At 40.1% G+C, this 18,987-nt stretch overlaps 1 protein-coding gene across 2 annotated transcripts; it reads left to right on the top strand.

The window, feature by feature from the left end:
- Window positions 1-652: 652 nt before the first annotated feature.
- LOC136285843 (cell surface glycoprotein CD200 receptor 1-A-like) lies at window positions 653-18,521 on the top strand. 2 transcript variants are annotated; one of them, XM_066177354.1, is made up of 6 exons: window positions 653-1,011; window positions 12,166-12,477; window positions 13,115-13,366; window positions 14,103-14,202; window positions 15,126-15,177; window positions 16,445-18,521. In XM_066177354.1, the coding sequence occupies exons 1-6, from the start codon at window positions 924-926 to the stop codon at window positions 16,565-16,567; spliced, it is 927 nt and encodes a 308-aa protein (XP_066033451.1). In that variant the 5' UTR covers window positions 653-923; the 3' UTR covers window positions 16,568-18,521. The 2 variants fall into 2 exon arrangements, with proteins under 2 accessions (XP_066033451.1, XP_066033452.1); XM_066177355.1 differs by lacking the exon at window positions 14,103-14,202 and having other exon boundaries at window positions 16,445-16,586.
- Window positions 18,522-18,987: the final 466 nt, after the last annotated feature.

Below are 18,987 nucleotides of genomic sequence, written 5' to 3'. Positions count from 1 at the left end.
AGATTTCTTCCCTCTTCAAATTAGGCCAGTTTCTAAACAAAAGCATAATTTAAATGTGAAGTATCAGTGTTTCATTTTGGAAATATTTACTGTTTCCTTGTTTCAGCCCTCCAGAATGAGACATTCTGCAATTTTTCTGGAAACTGTCCCATATTCACAATTTTTTTCAGACTCTGCAAAAAGTGAGGTTTGGATTTGTAATATTTCAGCTGGCAGGGGTGGGGATGGAGTAAGGGTACACCTACAACTTATTTAAGAGTTTACAAGGCCTGGACTTAAAAGTTCACATGAGGCTGTGTATATATATGAGAAGTGCAGAATTCCATGTACTAAGTAGGCACTTAAGAGAGAAATAATTGAAAATGTCACTTACAGAGAATATTTATGACTGTCTTTTTTTTTTTTTTTTTTGAGGAAGACATGCAGAAGAATTTTCTTGGAGGTTGTGCCAAAGGTGTGATAAAGAAGTAGCAGAACCAAAAACAGCGAGAAACATGAAGAATAAGTCTCTCTCTAGCTTCCCAAGACTAAGATTTCCTTTTTGATATTAAACTCAACATTGAACAATCTCCTCTGGTTTTATTCTCTCTGAACTCTGCTGCAGGGTTTATCTTCACTCATCAGCCTCCTGAGGAGAGCCAATGAACAGAAGGCAGAATTGCTCAGCCTGTTTCCTCAGCGTTTGCCTGGGTTCTGAGCACAGGAAGCTCTGAATAGTGCTCTGAAAAGTCAGAAGGAGGAACCTCTCCAGCTTTGAGAAGCCAGTCAAACAGGGGCATGCACAGCTAAAGGAGAGACATGGGAAAGGGGGAGAGGAAACACTGACACTGACTGCTGAGGATGTACTGGCAGGCAAGAAATGCTCCCCATGGCCACAGTTAGGCTGGTGGAGGGATGGATGGAGTGACGGAGCTGCCTGAGCCATGAAAGCAGGAACCAACATGAAGATTGCTCAGAAGACTGTGTCTGTTTTTGTGCTGCTCGCCATCACCACGGTCATGAGATTAGCAGGTGAGTCTAACTGGGACCAATCGTTCATTGGGGTGTAAGAATGGGAAATGTGCACAGCTCCTTTCTTTCCATAAAAGCTATAAATAATTCTGTGGCTTTTATTAAGTGCTAAAATTTATGAACCACTATTAAGATTTGCTTTCCCAATACCCACTTCTGCTCCTCTTTTCTTAGTGGTCACAAGGCTGCCAGGTATTTTCCCTGTGACTTCCATGTAGGCAACTATGTAGTGACCCTTAGCTGGGAACGTACAATTTGTCACAACCTTTTTACTGAGGCCTCCAAATCCACATCATCTGAGAAACTGAACTTTTTGCCACACTGAAAATATGCCTGGGAAAGTGTTTGGGAACTTGAAGCTTTTGGTCACATAGATTTTGCTGAAGAGAAGCTGCAGGCTCTTTGAAATAGGGCAGGGATCTCTCGTGTCTTTCAGAGGAGAAGTGGAAGGTCACTGATGTGCTGAGAGAGGGGAGCAACTTCTGCAATTTCATTCTAAGGAGCATGGTTGGTATCAAGACGGGAAAGGCTTTTGTACCAAGGGCAATGGCAGTCCAATTTTTCTGTCTTTTAGTGTAGCTGACATCATTTTGATGCAGTTTAGCTACAACAGTTAATATTTCCCACATACTGCTTATTTGCATTTTTAGAGCTTGTGGTCTTCCAGACACCATACAGTAATCCAGGGATTTGATAATGAAACTAAAGATTTGAGGAGCAGTTCCAAATACTTTAACTGTTTCTGTACAGAAGGAAGAAGGCAGATAGGTCCATGAGGTCCAAATTAAACTTCGGACATCTCTGAATAATATGTAACATGCATGTGACCATTCCTAAAATGGACAGATAAAACTAAACTACATGGACATGAGTTACTTCATTCGGCTTGGTCAGAAAATAAAAATATCTCCTTTGTGATATTTTAAAGCAAAACAGATGCAGTCATTTTTGGCAGTGATGGAACACCCATCTATAATGTGCTTGGTGTGATAATGAGGGATTCTAAATAGTTAACTCAGTGCTACCCACTGGAAAAAAAAATGAAATACTTTATGAACATTATTAAACTTTGGATTACTAACCTTACAACAGGCACACTGGTGGTAAAAGATCTGTTCCTATTCTCTAAGTAAAGAACTATCTCAAAAGAATACTTAGGAACCTGCTCAAGTTCATGCAGATCAATTATGTTAGCGTCAGAGACAGTCTACACTTTTGAAGACAAGTGCTCAAAAAGTAAAGGAGTGTGGAAACACCACAGAATGTTGAAGAAAAATGGAGAGACAAAGGGGAATCCTACTGGCAAAAGTTATTTTAAAAAATTCACTTTGTTGGAAATATTTTTTAAAAGTCCAATGCCAAAAAGTGGCAGGTTTTCACCCTAAGGTATTTGGATTTAAACTTCCTGGTGCCTTGGTTAACCAATTATATTGCCCTTCAAAGAATGTAGAAAAAGATGTTCCATTAAAATCTAATTTCACACCTGAAACCTCTTCCCCCAGCCTGCTCCCAGTAAAAAGCAGCTGACAGTTGATGGGAAGTTTTTAGCTAGTACCACTCCTAAACTTGTTCCCTTCATTATTGGGGTGGCTCTTCTGAGCAAGATCAAGTGGCAAGGGTTTTTTTTCTTCAGAGATCACAAGCTAAATGGGTCAAGCTGATCCAATGTGCGTATTCTTTCCAGATAATTTTAGTTTTCAGTGTTGCATGAAGCTCAGAAGGAACTATGTCCCCCCTTCTGAAGACTAGAGCAGGCTACTCCAAAATAAATAAAGTCATGGAAAACTTGTTGTATGCAACCAGGCTTTATCTCCATTAACATTTCCCTTAACATTTCCTTAGCATGTTGTTTTGTGTTGTTTTGTTTTGGGTTAGTTTTTACCACAGCAGATGGGGCAGCTCAGAAAAAAGCCTGAAGTTGCTTCTTAATTGTCATATCTAGATCTGCCCTCAGGTAGAGTTGGAAAATAAGCTACTGGATCTGTTGGGGCATGATCTCCACTAAAAATCCTTTTGTAACAATCCTCAGTAGCAGCAGTGAAAAAGACTCAACATTAAAATATTTTTGGTAGTGCTCTGAAGATTCCTCTAGTTTAACGACGCACACATGACACCTCAAATGTTTTTGTATGCTCCAAGGGAGAGTGGCAAGGACAGGCAAGATCATCCATGAGAAGTCCATGCAATAAATCTCTTTTTATTGAAATAACATTTGCAGCATTTGACTGGGTAAATCCTGCCTCTGTATTCTATCCTGTGACAATGGATAATGTCCAAGTACTTCACAGGAAGCTGCAAGAAATCCAGTCTCAGTAATGAGATTCGATTCTCTGTGGTTGTTCAGTTTTATCAATAGTGAAAACCTGAAGTCATTGACATTGTGCTGGAATAATAGACTATGAGGTGAATTAAAGTAAAGTCGATTTACAGAGCAACAGTTCAAGTTTGCCTGCATACGTAACCTCCTTGAATGCTACTGCTTTCATTTAGTTTCTTTTCTTAATAAAACCAGTACATTCTTCTTCACTAGTGTACTAGTGTTTTATTGCCTTTTGACTCTCTCTGTCCTAGTATGTTTCACTGCGTCTGTCTCTGTTGCCCTCTATTCTAGTTTATGATGGAATCTTGCTCCAGATACAAAAAATCATAGCCTAAAAAACCCTATTATGGTAAACTTATATTTGTCTCCATTTCACTATTTCTTTGCTGCTCCTTTGGGACTATGTTCTGGACTCATTCTGACTTCTTTTACCCTAAAAACATCTGAATCCAAGGAGCCTGTTTTTCTCATCCAAATTCTTTAAAAATAATTATTTTTAAAGCATTAAATAGAGCAAAAATTTTCTTAGAACACATCTAAAGTGCCATAGTACAGTCTTTCAAACACATCCTTATGATGCCAACATTTTACTTTGCTGTGGTCCAAACACAGAGTGCAGTCGTGTCTGAACTTGTTCGCTTGCAAAACTATGGAAAGAAGGAAGTTCAGTCTTCCAAATTGGCTACATACTTCATGATTTACAAAGTAGGCAGATTTTCTTTAACTGTCAATGCATTTCTAGACGTACATGCTACTTACAACTCACAGCTGAGATATTTGGGAGTTAGAAGTGCAATCATTCATAAGAAAAAAAGCATAGAGGATTTTCTTATGCTGCCTTATCTTGGTGTTGAATAAGACAATGCTGGGATGAAAAGTGCAATGCTAAAGGTAAGCACTGACCAAGGTATGAGTGAGATTTTAACCATATAAAAGTGAGGTCAAAAGTATGTTTTCACAGCAGTTCCTTATCTGCTCTCTGCAAAGTATGAAAAAGAAGGCACACAGCCTACAGTTTGCAGAAAATGATCGATTTTTGTTTAGAATAGTAGAATATGCTTAAGCATAAGTGAAGAGTACTTGGTTTATTTTTCTTCTCTCGTGGCCAAGAGTAAAAGGCCAAGTTCAGCACATAGGACAAAATACAGAACAATCTGTATCTGTTTCTATACTGAGAACTGGAAGCACTTTGTTACACATGGTGTCACAGTGCTACTCTGAAATCAATACTACTCAAGGCACTTTGACATCCACTGCAAATCCCTTTTGCCCTCATCCATTCCGGCTCACATACTGCAAGGAGGAAGATCTACTTACTTTGCACAGTTCAGAAGAAGCAAAGTTCAAACTTTACAGCCAGACTGGTATACTACATGACAACTTATTAATTTCAGTGATGATTTATTATCAGCTGAGGATTTGGCCAACTGTGTTTGTTCTCTAAACTCATGACTCCAACACGTCATTTAAGCATCAACTAATTTCTTCATTTAAGAAGTGTGCCCATCCTTTTTTTTTTTTTTCCTACACAGTTGTATTATATTGACACATAACCTATTTATGTGAGGATAAATCACTGAATCACTGGATCGAATTGCAGGCATTGTATTAGAAAACACTTTTCATAAACAATTTGAGCACCAAAACAAGCACCCATTTTATTGAAAAACTGGTTTTAATACCGATTAAGGCATGGTTCTGTATTCTACTTTCAAGTCAAAATTTGTTGTAAGACCTGTTTTTACTATTATGACATTTTTAGCTGCTGAATTTCAGCACACATCTAACATTCTACTCGTCAAGGTCAACTGGTTCTTCTTGTGTGACACATCAATTCTTTACACTAGTAACACTGTGTTCTTCCTTCTTTCAACAAATTTCCTCACGCACTCCTGTTACAGCCAGTGCCATTAGTAAAAAAGTTAAACAGAATTACGGCAAAAATCATCTGCTGAGAAACATTATCAGCAAGCTACCTTCAACCTGGCATCTCCATTTAACTGCCTTTTCTTTCTCTCCTTAACCCAGTTCTTTATCCATCATGTAGCTGTCCCTTTATTCTTTCAGCTTAATTTTTTTCAAGGGGACACTGTATCAAACACATCTTTACCTAAGTGAGCTTTAGTGTCTTTCCATTGCCCTCAAAATCTTGAAAGTCTTGAAAGTCTGCTTGAAAACATACTGGAGAAAGCTTAAAGAGGATTAAAAGATCATAGAAAGCTTACACACTAGGAACTGGCAACTGCCAAGGTATATTCCACCTTGGATGGGAAGACTGAAACCTTGGGATCACTGTTGAGGTCTATCAGTTTCCCCAGCCCTTTGCAACATATAAAATCATGTTTAAGTTTGCAATCTAAAAAAATCCAGCCATTCTATGATCACTTCATATTCTAAAACCAATGACAAAGTGTGTGAGGTTACTACTTCAGCTTGTATGAAACAGCAAGAAAGAGTGACAGTACTGGTGGCAAGAAAGTAGTGGCTGCAAGTAGCATGGTAGTGGTGACAGAAAAGAAATGTGTTAAAAGATGAACAAAGTAACAATTTGAGTACAAGGAAGAAAGGAATTTCTGAAGATAAGGAAAAAGCCTAACTAGAGTGAACGGAGAATAGGACATCTTTTCAAGGAATAAGTCTGGACAAAACAGTGTGAGTGTGAAACTAGCAGTAAAGGTTTAAGTCTTTTAATGTGTCCTTTTAAAGATACATCCGTGCTGAAAAAGCTGTGATCTGGGTTTCAAGAAACAGAACATGGGTCAGCTATTTGATGCGTTTCTATAATGAAATTTAAAGTAGTCTAACTACTTACTTCCCACCTAAAACACAGGGGTGGCTTTTAGCCTACGCTCTATCCTGTGCTGTTGTAACTATGTTTTCACAGTCACAAAGCTATGCTATATAGGAGTCTGTCAGCACAGTAGCAATTCCTACCCTAGTACAAAGCACTGCTATTTATCTTTATTTCATTCCATTCCAGACAAGCCTTGCTGGGTGTCACAGGAACTCTGTGGCAGTAGAAGGGGAAAACAGATGCAGAACACAGACTTGTATCTGAACTCTTCCAAGCGTCCGGTGCTGACTTTTTGATTATGACTTGCTGTGACTCATATACTACATTCATTCCAAGATACAGTTAGTCATTGGCTGTGGTATGATCATTGTTTCAGTTCATTATACCTCTAAGTTTAATATCTGCAGGGGGTGTAGGGGAAAGATGCATAAAAATGTGCTGGCAAATATTACAGTAAGAAATAAAGAATCAATAGGATGTCAGAGAAATATGTCTGAGAAAGTAAAGCAGTCTCTTTATAGTGAAAAAACTCTTTAACAATTAAATTTTGCAGGAGGCTGTCATGGAAATTGGGGCAATAAAAAATTCTACTGTGGTTTAAAACCTGCTATGGAGAATAACAGAGGCTGGAAATCTTTTGTGTTTGAAAGCAACCAAAAGCACTTTCAATCTGCGTAGCTGTCTCTGATTTTGCAGTGATTCCCCTCAAAAGTTTAGTGGCTTTACAATCAAATGTTCCTATTTTTAAAACCTTTCTTCTTATAGTGTGAGAAAGTGTGTGAGAAAGTATGTGAGAAACAGGAGAAATGACAAAACAAATGATACTGCAAAGAAGCTGGTGCAACTAGTTATTCATGAGACCTGTCAAACACACTGCATAAACCACATTGAAAAAAAATGGAGCAGTCTTTCCCCCAGACTTTTCAAATTACAGTAATCTTACCATGACAACAATAACCAGCACATTTTTGAAAGACAAGTGTGAACTCCTCAACCGAGTTTGTTTTTTCCTGAGAGAGGATATGTCCATTTTCAAACATAAAAGCGGAATCTGTCAGTGTGTTGGAACGTGCACTCAATGCATTGCAATAGAGCTTGAGAACCTTCTCAGACATGGCTTGAAGTTTTCTGCAACAGTCAAGGAGAGACAATGAGAGATGGCATAATTAGATTTCGGAGGCTAGAGTCAAATTGGAGAACCTCAGTTTAAGACCTGCTACTGTCAGATGAGTCTCCCAGGTGAAACCTGATCACAATGGATTTGCATTCATTACCAAAATAAAATGGCTCAGTCTGGTGCTATACAGAACTCCCAGAATCTAACTCATCTGTTTTCCACATCAGTGTGACAGACAGCACGTACTCCTGGTTTCCTGAGCTCTGCTCTTTCTGGCTAACAGAAAAAATGATTGCCGTTTTCCAGAGTCAAGTCAATGGTGAAGAACATGACTGAAAATGTGATGTTATTTACAATAAATATGTGACCCTTCATTTCACGTCTCTTGTGTGCAATGAAATGGTTAACAGTGCTGACATTTAATTACCATCCTACAGTTAGCACTGCACCAAGATGATGCACAAATAGCTCACACCTCTTCAGATCACTTGTTCTCTGCAGGTCCACAAAGGATGAGGCCTTCGTTGCACTAAATATCCACTTTTTCAGCCACAGCAAGCTGTCAGTTCAGCTGTAAGATGGGTTTTCACCTTGAGAGATGTAGCTGTGCAACGTGCTTGTTTGTTTCTGAGCCTTTAAGTAGATAAGTGCTGATGTGGATGCCATATATCTGCCTTAATGCACTGGTCATAAACCAATTGATCATCACAGAGGAAACGGCAGCAAATGACTTTTAGCCAATTTTCAGCATGAAAAGACCATTCCAGAAAACAGTGGTGGGGTGAGAGATCTGAATTAAAACACTTGCAGCACTAAACCTTTTCTCTTTAACAGAATGGAATACTGTGCTGGTTTTTGGCAGGGATAGAGTTAATTTTCTTCATAGCGGATACTATGGAGCTGGATTTGTGCTGGAAACTGTGTTGACATGACAGGGATGTTTTGAACAGTGCTTACACAGAGCCAAGGCCTTTCCTGATTCTTACACCACCAGTGAGTGGATTGTGGGTCCAAAAGAGCTGGGAGGGAACACAGCCAGGACAGCTGATCCCAACTGGCCATAGGGGTATTCCAAACTGTGTGGCATCATGCTCAGCACATAAAACTGGGGGAAGAACAAAGAAGGGATGCTTGGAGCTATGATGTTTGTCTTCCCAAGTCACCATCATGCATGATACAGTCCTGCTTTCCCGGATATGGCTGAACACCTACCTGCCCTTGGGATATTCTGTTTTTCTTGTTTGCATAGCTTTTGCTTTATCTATTAACCTGTGAGTTTTCTCACCTTTCTCATTCTCTCCCCGTCCTACTGTAGAGGGACTCTTCAAGAGTGAGCCACCAGCTATCTGGGGCTTTTTTGCCAGCTGGGATTAAACCACAGCTGTTTGTTTAGTTCTCCTTTAGTTTTGTTTGTTTAGTTCTCCTGCAGAGTACATATTCACCCTCTAGGTTTAGTGGAATTCCCAGAGGAAAGGGAAGAATGTGTCTTCCCTCAGAGCCTCTGAGTGCATATCCAAGAGCACGGACCGGGGCAGACAGCATAAGGAGGACAAAGAAAGCTGATCAGGAGAACTTGGCAAAGGGCTTGATCATAGCAGACCCACAAGACGTCATGGAAGTGAGGGAAAAGGAGCTCAGATGCAATCATGTAAAAAATTTGCAACCTGACAAGTTAACAAAAGCTTGTGGAATGGAAAAGAGGACTGAGGGAAAGAACCTGTTTTTTAGGGGTAGGGGGAGCAGAGGAGATTTATTTTCACATCTTTTACTTCCACGAGTAAAGCCAGTCCCCTGCAGAAGTGTCAATTTCTGGCATATTGATTTATGATCTGATAAAATATACTTTTAGACACTTAAATGGCTTTTGGTATGCTCATTAGAAAGAGAAAGCAGAATATGTCCAACTTGAGCCCAACATGAGGTCCTAGCAACATCTTCAAACTGGAGGAAATGCTAAGGCTGACCAGGAAGAATAGGATAGGGATGAGGATGATTTCTATTTAAAGAACTGCCTTTGTGCCTGGGGATCCCATGGCTATTTACATATTACTTCTGGGAATATACCTTTTGGGGTTGCTTCTGAATAAAGCTAATTCTGTGGTAAAAACTAGCAAGTTTTGACATTTCCTGAGGTTGTATTTTAGCTTGAAATAGAAACTTCATCAGAAAATTATATGAAAATGGATGACATTATTCTTCATGGTTTGGAAGTTCCCCATCAAGTATTACCAAGGCCCAGCCCTAATTTGCTTGTGACTCACTTCAAAATCACTTCAGAAGCACAAATTAACCAAACCTTCAAGGATTTTTGGCAGACATATTCTTTTGTAAAAGCATACAAAAGATCATGCTTCTAGCAGCATGTACCCAAAAAAGAAGCAAATCAAGGAAGAAAATTCACAATGAATATTTACACTAAAGCTATTTACCTGCACTCTAACAACAAGAGGGCAGTAAAGTGAAGACAGTTTAACCTTTTATATTAATGAGACCAATTTGCAAAAGTAGGAAGCTGCATGGATAAGCAAGAAGATTTTTACTAATTAATGTGACATCTGGGGAAAACTCTTGCCTTACTAAAAGCCTTCTAAATTAATAACAAGATACAGGGGACTGCATAAGCTTTCTACAAATTTTCTGTAACCCTGAAATTATATTTAAACTTGATTCAGCAGATTTTAAGCTTTCTGATGTGGTTTCTTACTTGAAGTGAATGGTACCTGATTCATTCAGAGGAGAATATGACAGAAAGGCATAGCAAAAAGCACCACTTTCACTGTCTCTTTACAGCCTTGAAGCATGAAAATACATTATGTTGGGGAACTTTGACATTGCAGTGAGCTGCTTAGGAGATACTGAGTTGAAAGACAAATAAAATGCCGCTCCTTTAATATGTAAATGAAAGTGTACATAGTTCAATATGCACAGCACTGTCATTCTTGCTCAACATTTGCAAATGTCATCCAAAAAAAACCCAGCTCCAGCCCACGGGATGGTTGAGTGCTCAGGTTTGCTCAGTCATTTTCAGCTGAGGTCAGGCATACTCTGCATGGCTCGCAGCTCTGAGGCTCTCAGCAACGTTGAACTAGGAGAGGAAACACTTTGTTGTCCAGTCCTCAGAGACACTCAGTGAACTCATCCAGAAAGGATCCTGAGGCAAAAGGCTCCTTTCAGTTCTGCTCCTGGGGGAATCATCTGCGTTTAAAACACACACCTCAGATTTTCTTGGAATGCCATTAAGGAGAAAAACACTTGTCATTTAAAAACACCTCCAGAGTAATAATGCATCACAGAACACTCTTAACAGCTGAAGTGTCTTCACCTAAAGGATACTTAATGCCCAAAATGAAAAGGCAAAAACCTTTAAAGGAATACGTAAAGATTTAAAATGCAGCCAACTGTGTTCATTTTGCAAGTCAGAAATCATTTCCCAAGAAAACAGTCAAATAAAACCATAAGCAGTTGAGCTGAAATGGTTCATTCACTTAGATTAAGAAGATAATGAGATTTCAGGCAATATTATTAAAGTAAAACCTTGTAGTTTTCTCACAGAAGCTAATAGTAATGATTTGACCAATTAAATAAAGTTGATGCTCATTAAGACCACTTCTTATAGCATTGTAAATGTTCAAGAACTGGGCTTCTTAATGTGCTGGACAGCAGAAATAATATAATTCCAGATCTGGGTAGGGGGGTAGCGAAACCCAACAAAGTCAGATCTTGTACCACGGAGGAGGATTGAAAAGGGTTTAACCAGTCATGCAAAAATGGAATCTTCTAATTCTTTGCATATTCCAGATGGACTTTCAATTGCTGCTTTAGTGTATTTGCTTGTAAGGCTTGGGGAGGGTGTTAGTATTTCTGGAATAACTTGGGAAAAACTTATTTGTCAGTACCAGTCAGATTGGTTAACTTTAGTTGTCTGTCTAGATTAATGCAGGTTTTAAAAGTTGTGCTCTGATTTTCTCCCCACACACAGCTTTCAAACTGCTACAAAAACCATTGTTCAGCCAAAGGAAAGAGCAACTCATGTTCCACCAGTGACACGGAGAACTGAGAGATCAGTTCCCTAAGTTTAATGGCCACATACTAAGAGGAAATGTGAAGTGGTAAATAGAAGTTTATTTGGACTACAGCTATGGGTATTATTCCTATAAACCCATTATTTGCAAAGTTTCATTCACATACATTTTGAAATCTAGGGATTGCTTGCTTTTAATTTCTGCAGAAGCCAAAGGACACAAAAGTCCCATTCCCTCAGCTGCTTTTCACACTGGATTACAACCTGCACATCAGACTCTTTATTTCCCTCAGTCTCACAAGTGCCTCACAAAAGAGGCTGCCTTTCTGCATGTAGGCAACACTAATGCACATATCAGAAAACCCTGAGACATGAGGCAAAATCCTCCTGCACAAGGCTCCACCACAGTTATGTGTGCCTGTGTAATGCCTGAGAGGTGCAGACAAGGCCTTTACCCACAGTGCTGGATTTCTGATAGGAATGCAGAAGTGAAGTTTACTTTTCTGGCAGCAACAGTTACAGAGAAAAGTCACTATCATGTGGCCAGATGCGGTAGTCATAGTTCTGTATTTTAAGCCCTGTGAGCTACCACTGGAGGATTTGCTGGTACAGGCACAGTCTTTGGATGTGGAACTCCTAAAGACAATGGGCAAGGGTAGGGTCCTCCTCCAGCATCCAGTCTTATCCACTAGGATGATCCTCAGTGGGAAATTTGTATTGCAAGGGTTGGCCGTGATAGGCCCCTGGCTCCATAATCCAGAGCTGTAATAGGAGATGACAATGTGCAGATGAGCACAGCCATGGCCTCACACTTGTTTGTACCACTGCAGACATCTCCCCGTGGAGTCCAGAACACAACTCCTGGGCTCCTTCTCACACATGTTCTCTTTTTTCCTCCTCAGGGAACAACACAGAGTTAGTGACCACAGTAGGTGACAGCTCAGTTCTCACCTGCCCTACCAAAGGACAAATAAGTATGCTAATATGGACAATAAACCCCAAGGCTGGAGGCTCTTGTACCTTGGTATATAGGACTGATAAAAACATGACATCCAGAACAAACTGCAGTGACAACATAAAGTGGAAATTCAGAGCAGGTCTGGCTCCTGCCCTTGAGATACAGCAAGTGGGAATAGCCCAGGAGGGAAGTTACAGCTGCGAAGAGGCATCAACAGAAGGAAATTTCCGCACAACGTACCACCTGACCGTGCTGGGTAAGGAATGTGCAAAAGTGGAGCTTGGTTTTTTTAAAGTAAAGAGGGTAGGGTTAGATTAGATATTCTAAAGATATTCGGTATTGTGAGGGTAGTGAGGCACTGGGACAGATTGTGCAGAGAAGCTATAGACGTCGCAAGGCCAAGTTGGGTGAGACTTGAGGCAATCCAGTCTTGTGGAAGGCGTCCCTTTGCATGGCAGGGTGGTTGGAACTAGAGGATCTTAAAGATCCCTTCCAAGCCAAGCCATTCTGTGATTCTATGATTCTTGCTGGGATAAACTCATGCATGTGTCTCCTTTCTCGTCCCATAACTCTTCTCCCTTCTGCTGTTCCCTTTTTCCACTGTCTAGTTAGAAATGACAGGTGTGAAGCAATTTCCCATGTACACACAGAGGATATGAATGGCTGGAGTAAGGCTCAACTAGATGGAGGAGGGTTGTGTAAAAGGGAAAAAGAGAGCTGTTGTTTCGTCTCTTGTGTTTTGGGCCCATGTTGCTGCAGTGGGATGGGATGGAATAGCACCCCCAAATGTATCCTCCTCTTTTCACTGGGTTCCTTTTGGGTGGAGAACAAGAAGATCCCAGCCCAGCTGTGCCAAACTAACTCCATGCTCTCCCCTGGCTGGTGCTTTGCAGCCCCCCCGAGGCTGAGCCTGTACTGTGATGAGCAGGGCAGCCCCGTGTGTGAGGCAGTGGCGGGGAAGCCGCCGGCTCAGCTCTCCTGGGTCCCAGAGAGCAGCTCCAGAGCAGAGAAGTGCCACGACAACGGGACAGTGACTGTTCTCAGCAAGTTCACAGCGTGTAGCACCAATGGAACCAATGTGACCACCTGCATGGTGTCCCACCCATCTGGGAACTGGAGCCAGTCCATAGCCTGCTGTCCCTCAGGTGAGCTTCCCTTTGTGTGTTTCATGTTCAAATCCCCGTTCAGCTTTGTCAGCTCTTGTTCCTCCTAGGAAGGAAAGTCTCCAAGATACAGAAACCTTCAGTAAAGTCCTGCAAAGACAAGAGTATCATCCCCGTGTGCCTTTGCCCAGAAACATCACCTGCTTGTTTGTGCTCTGGACAATATTTCCTAATGTTTTGTTCCCTAAAAGGGATACATATAAGTTTGGTAGTATTCTTTTCATAATGGAAATGCTTTTGGAAACAGAGAGAAACCAGTCATGATCTTTGTGTTCAAATAATCACTTGGAATGAGAATATTAGGCCTTTTTTTTTAATGTAAGTTTTAGTATCATGGTAAGAGAGAGGGAGAGCCAAGTCTTGAGTGGCTAGCAGAAAAAAATACATTCCTTCATTCCGAGTTGTGAATGTCTGACACTCTACGACCCTTGGGTTATGGTCTTAGATTTTCTTGTTGCTTTTGAGTCCCTGAGAGAAAGCCTGGTGTGGCTTAGTGAAAATATGAGTGACCACTGTGAGATTTATGGAATCTTCTTCTGCCTCTGACACAGACTCCATTTGTGTTTCTCACCAAAGTTTCATTACTAACTTTCCCGTCTGCTGACGGACATTCTATTTGTTTTACAAGCATGCTGAAAATGCATGTTTGCACTAAAGCAACTTTAATCTTCTACTGAAATGATACAGAAACTGAGAAAATCTGTCTCTTTATGTTTAGAGAAAACCAACTTTCTCCTGTATGCCTGCATCATTGCTTGTGTTCTGGTCATTACCACCTTGTTGGCTGTCATTTACTATTTCAAGCTCCGCAGTGGTAGGTATGTATGCATGCTAAGGTGCAAAGGAAAAGTTGTCTAGTGCTAGAAGAAATTTTAAAGTACTCTTTTTGTCCTGAAGTCATATGATTCTGTCAGTCTGTGCTGCTGTGAATAATTAAATTATCTACATCAAATATTTCTGTACTGCAGACACTATGTACTGTGCAATGCACACATCTTTGCAGAATTATGCCTCTGAGTAAAATATAAATAGGAAAAAGTTGGCCCTGATTGCATTGCTTCCTAAAGGGGAACACTTCATTTTGATAGTAATCTGTGAAAGTAAATCTTCTTCAGATACTGTGATAGTCTGCCAGTATCTCTCTTAGTTAGATCAGGGCATTGATTCTGCTGCCTAATAAGTTCCACTAAATGCCAGAGGACTGAACAATGCCAGCCTGCCATATGAATAGAAGGGACAGCAGATTGTATCTATATTTATTAAAATATTCTTTGAGTGAAGCTGTGGTTTAGTCCCTTTAGGATTTCTTATGAAGAAAAAAAGTAGTTCTGAGGAAAAACTACAGAAATAATTTGTGTAGTGGAAGGCTGAATTAGCACCTGTACTGAAAAACCTCAGCTAGGTTCTGCGTTTGCCTGCTCCAAACTGTTTTTCTTTCAGGCCTCTTCCCTCAGAGGTGAAGAATTAGCTCAATAGAATTTCACTAACTGAAAAATGTATATCCTTATAGAGGGTTTTGATTCTAATCTGTTTCCATTTTATGTATAAGTTCCCACAACCATAAGAAAAGAGTCTAAAGAAAGGTAGGGTGAAATTTCAGGATCAAAAGTCAGGGAAAGAGAGACATGAAAAGATTTTACTCTTGAAGACAAGAAAAATAAATGTTTCATAAGCATTTGATCAAAGAAACCAAGCTGTGATCCAGCCAAACATGTTTTAATACTTGTTTTCTTTTTCGCAGACTATGCCACAAAACCAAACCTCCTGAAATTGCTCCTATCCATTCCCAACAGGTAAGGAAAATGATGCAAATTAGACAATCACTAAATCATGGAAGCATGATCCATGAATGGAACACATTAGATTTTTACTCTCAGCTTTCAGCCGGTACTACTATGTCTGATATATTTACTCTTAGCTCTTGATAGGACAGAACAAATCTTATCTTCACCATAACTTTGACTTGGAGCAAACACTAGAGTGTTTTTCCAACAGGAAATACTCAGCTCCTGCCATCCTTTAATTTTAACAAGGAGTGAGTCCCACCACATTTCCCTTGTATCAGATACTCTGACCACAATTGCTCTCCAAAGAATAATTAGGAAGGGAGTCAATAGCATAGGTTGGGGGATATTAAGAAAACTATTGGTGAACAAGAAGATTAAACAACAAGATTAACAGACACCAAGAGAAAAGAATATCCCTTTTGGTGTCCAGTATGATAATGTGTGAGTTTTGAAGGCCACTCTTTATTTTGCATGGTCAGTCCACAATCAAAGAAACAATCATACTCAAGACAATGGAAGGAGACCTGAGCTGCAAACTGGGAGATATTATTGGATTCCTTATGTTGTTAGAAGCTTCCTGTGTAGCTGAGCAATGCACCTGTAAGCTCTGTCTCTGTTCTCTGCTGCCAAATCCAAATAAAAGCACCTCTACGCAGACAAGGTGTGTTACAATTATATTGTATCTGTGTACCCACAGTATACACTAGACTCAAATTCTGTCATCAACTTAAAAAGATGCTTCAGTTGCTGAAGTGACTTAGTCACTTCTAGTTATTAGTATTCCTGCTGTTCTGTTACCCTCCCTCCCAGCTGTTGCTGACAGACACACTTGCATTTATGTTAAATAATGGTTTCAGTACCAGCATTCTTGCTGTCATGTCACAGGACTTTTTTTTAGTATGTCTGTAGACTGAAACTGCGGACTGATGAGGAATGAATCAAGGTCAAGACTCCAGCATATTATTTGCTCTTTCTAGAGAATTAGACCCTAATGAAATTTTTTTTTTCAGGCCAACAAAAGTGGAGTAGAAGAGAAGATAAAGGAGGCAAGTGAAGCAATACCTCAGCTTCACTCTCCAAATCTTTGACCAAAACAGCAATCCATGTTCCTTGGTAGAAAAAGAAATAGAGGGCATTTTTTCTTTAGTTGAAGAGGAGTAAATATGAGAGCACTGTTTCCCAGTTATTTTCTTCAGTCCAGACAAAAGATATGCAGAGTCTTGCCAAGCTAAACTCCTCCCTGTATTCACAGTTTTTGGTTTTGTTTTTCTAGGATGACACGATGGAAGTGGAACCTTATACTACTTATGTGCAGAAGGAAAATGTAATTTACAACTCAGTGCTGGATCTGACAGTGGGGCAGAATCTTCCACAAGAGCTGTGTCGAGAAACATGAATGATTCAACACCAGAAAAGGAAAGAGATACTTTATAGAAGACTGGTTATAGAAGGAAACTTTTCAGAGGATTTCTTCAGATTTTGGGGCAGCCTAGATCACTAGGTCTGTTCAAACGCCTCTGCTTGCTGATGAGTCCATAGTTCTTTTTTTTCCATTTTTCTTTCTTCCTTGGGAAAATGTGTTATTCCTTGGGGACGTGACTGACCACACACCATAGTTTTTCCTGGAAAAGTTGTGACCAGTCTTCCCTTTGCTGTTCTTGCCTTGGAGATTCTAGTTCTGTCAGTCACTTGTAGTTGTTACTTTGATGCACTTAACACTATGATGCACACATTTGGGAGACCAGAGGAGTGTTCTGAACTAAAATAAAACACTCTTCCACCAACAGCCACTTTTTTCTAATGCATGTGTTAGTAACACATGACCTGGGTACTGATCATCGCTGAATACCTCAAATAGCAGAAGGTAAGGAAGACTTAGTTATGAAAATTGAAATAAGGGATAACTTTAGAAGGCCATCCACCAAGAAGGAGACTATACTAGCATGACTAAATCATTTGTTAAGTTCATATCCAGTATTTCGAGATGCCATTATGGGATATCATCCAGAAGAATCTGGACAAGGTTGATAAGTGGGCCAATGGGAATCTCATGAGATTTAACAAGACCAAGTGCAAGGTGCTTTACCTGGGCTGGGACAACCCCTGGTATCAGCACAGGCTGGGGATGAGCAGATTGAGAGCAGTCCTGAGGAGAAGGACTTGCGGTGGATGAGAGGCTGGCCGTGATCCAGCAAAGTGCACTTGCATTCCAGAAAACAAATTGTATCTGGGCTGCATCCAAAGCAGCATGGCCAGCAGGGGAAGGAGGGGATTCTGCTCCTCTATTCTGCTCTTGTGAGAAGCCACCTGCAGTGCTGCACCCAGCTCTGGGGTCCCCAGCACACGCAGGACATTGACATGTTGGTGTAGATCCAGAGGAGGCCATCAAGGCCATTAGAGGGATGGAGTACCTCTCCTGTAAGGAAAGGCTGAGAGAGCTGGGATTGTTCAGCCTGGAAAAGAGAAGGCTTTGGGGTGACTGAATTGTGGCCTTCCAGTACCTCAAGAGAATCTGCAAGAAAGACAGAGATGGACTTTTACAAGAGCATGCAGTGACAGGGCAGCGGGGAATGAATTCACACCAAAAGAGAGTAGGTTTAGATTAGACATTAGGAGGAAATTCTTTTCTTTGAGGGTGGTGAGACACTGGAGCATGTTGCCCAGAGAAACTGTGGATGCCCCATCCCCGGCAGTGTTCAAGAACAGATTGGATGGAATAATGTGGTCTAATGAAAGGTGACCCTGCCAGTGCCAGGGGGGGTAGACCTTAATGATCTTTAAGGTTTCTTCCAACCCAAAGCACTGTATGATTTTGTGATTTCCACTAAATATGTTCATTCTGTGTTTCAGATCACTGATATGATTATTTTTCTCTAAGATTCTATGAAGATATGGCATTCTTCTCTTTCATAAGAGTATAAGCATTAAGATACTGTAAAATACTTATGTTACTCAAAACACATAGGCTACTTTTACCAAAAACAAACATAAAATATTTCACAACACCAAACAAGTATATCTTCTATGTATCTTCTATAAACGTGCAATAATGTACAAAAAGGATAAAATGCCTGCTAATTGTAGTCATATTTATTTTAACTACCACAATTGAAGTTTTTTTCATTTGTATGTCTAGTATTTTACTGATATTCTTTTTAAAGTACTTGCAAGTTCACATTTTGTATGTAAATTAGCGTATGTATCTTACTGTGTCTCATTTTGAGGTGACTTATTGTGACCTTCACAAAATGTCCCTTGGGAATAAGTAAAATAAATTGTCCTCTATATAGTAGCAGTTCTCAAGTTTTTTTGATTGATGCCTTTCTAGCTGAAGTATGAACTGACTTCATAGTAAGAGTAAAGAAATATATTTATAAACCTCTGTTGACTACCTCTTATTTAAAAGTCTGACTGGGTACTTGGTCTGATTGCAACATCAGAAGAACAGGATTTTTCCTTCAGATTTAGAAATGTCTTTTGACACATATTGTTAGAGTTTTCTTTCGAGCTAAGCTCCCAAGGGCTATGACTCAGTGCTTGGAAAACAGACTTTTAAACTGATTGCAGTTCCTAAATGTATAACTCATGTAAACTGATACAGCTGGTTATCTATTCTCACTCTAGCAGCTATGAACCAGCCACTCTTGCCCAGGTGCTCTCTGCACACAAGTATTGCTCTACTCCATTTCTGCATGTCATTTTAGAGTGGAAGGGAACAAAGCTGAATATCAAGCAGCTACAAACAAAGCTACAAAAAAAAAAAAAAAAGGAACTTCAGTTTCCAGTGACTGACCAAGGAAGACAGCCAGCTGACAC

Source organism: Chamaea fasciata, unplaced genomic scaffold (assembly GCF_029207755.1).
Source record: "Chamaea fasciata isolate MVZ Bird 193981 ecotype frontalis unplaced genomic scaffold, bChaFas1.0.hap1 SCAF_2, whole genome shotgun sequence".
In the NCBI taxonomy this organism is placed as follows: domain Eukaryota; kingdom Metazoa; phylum Chordata; class Aves; order Passeriformes; family Sylviidae; genus Chamaea; species Chamaea fasciata.
The sequence above is the reverse complement of the archived record's forward strand: the minus strand, read 5'-3'. Positions and strand labels throughout refer to the sequence as shown.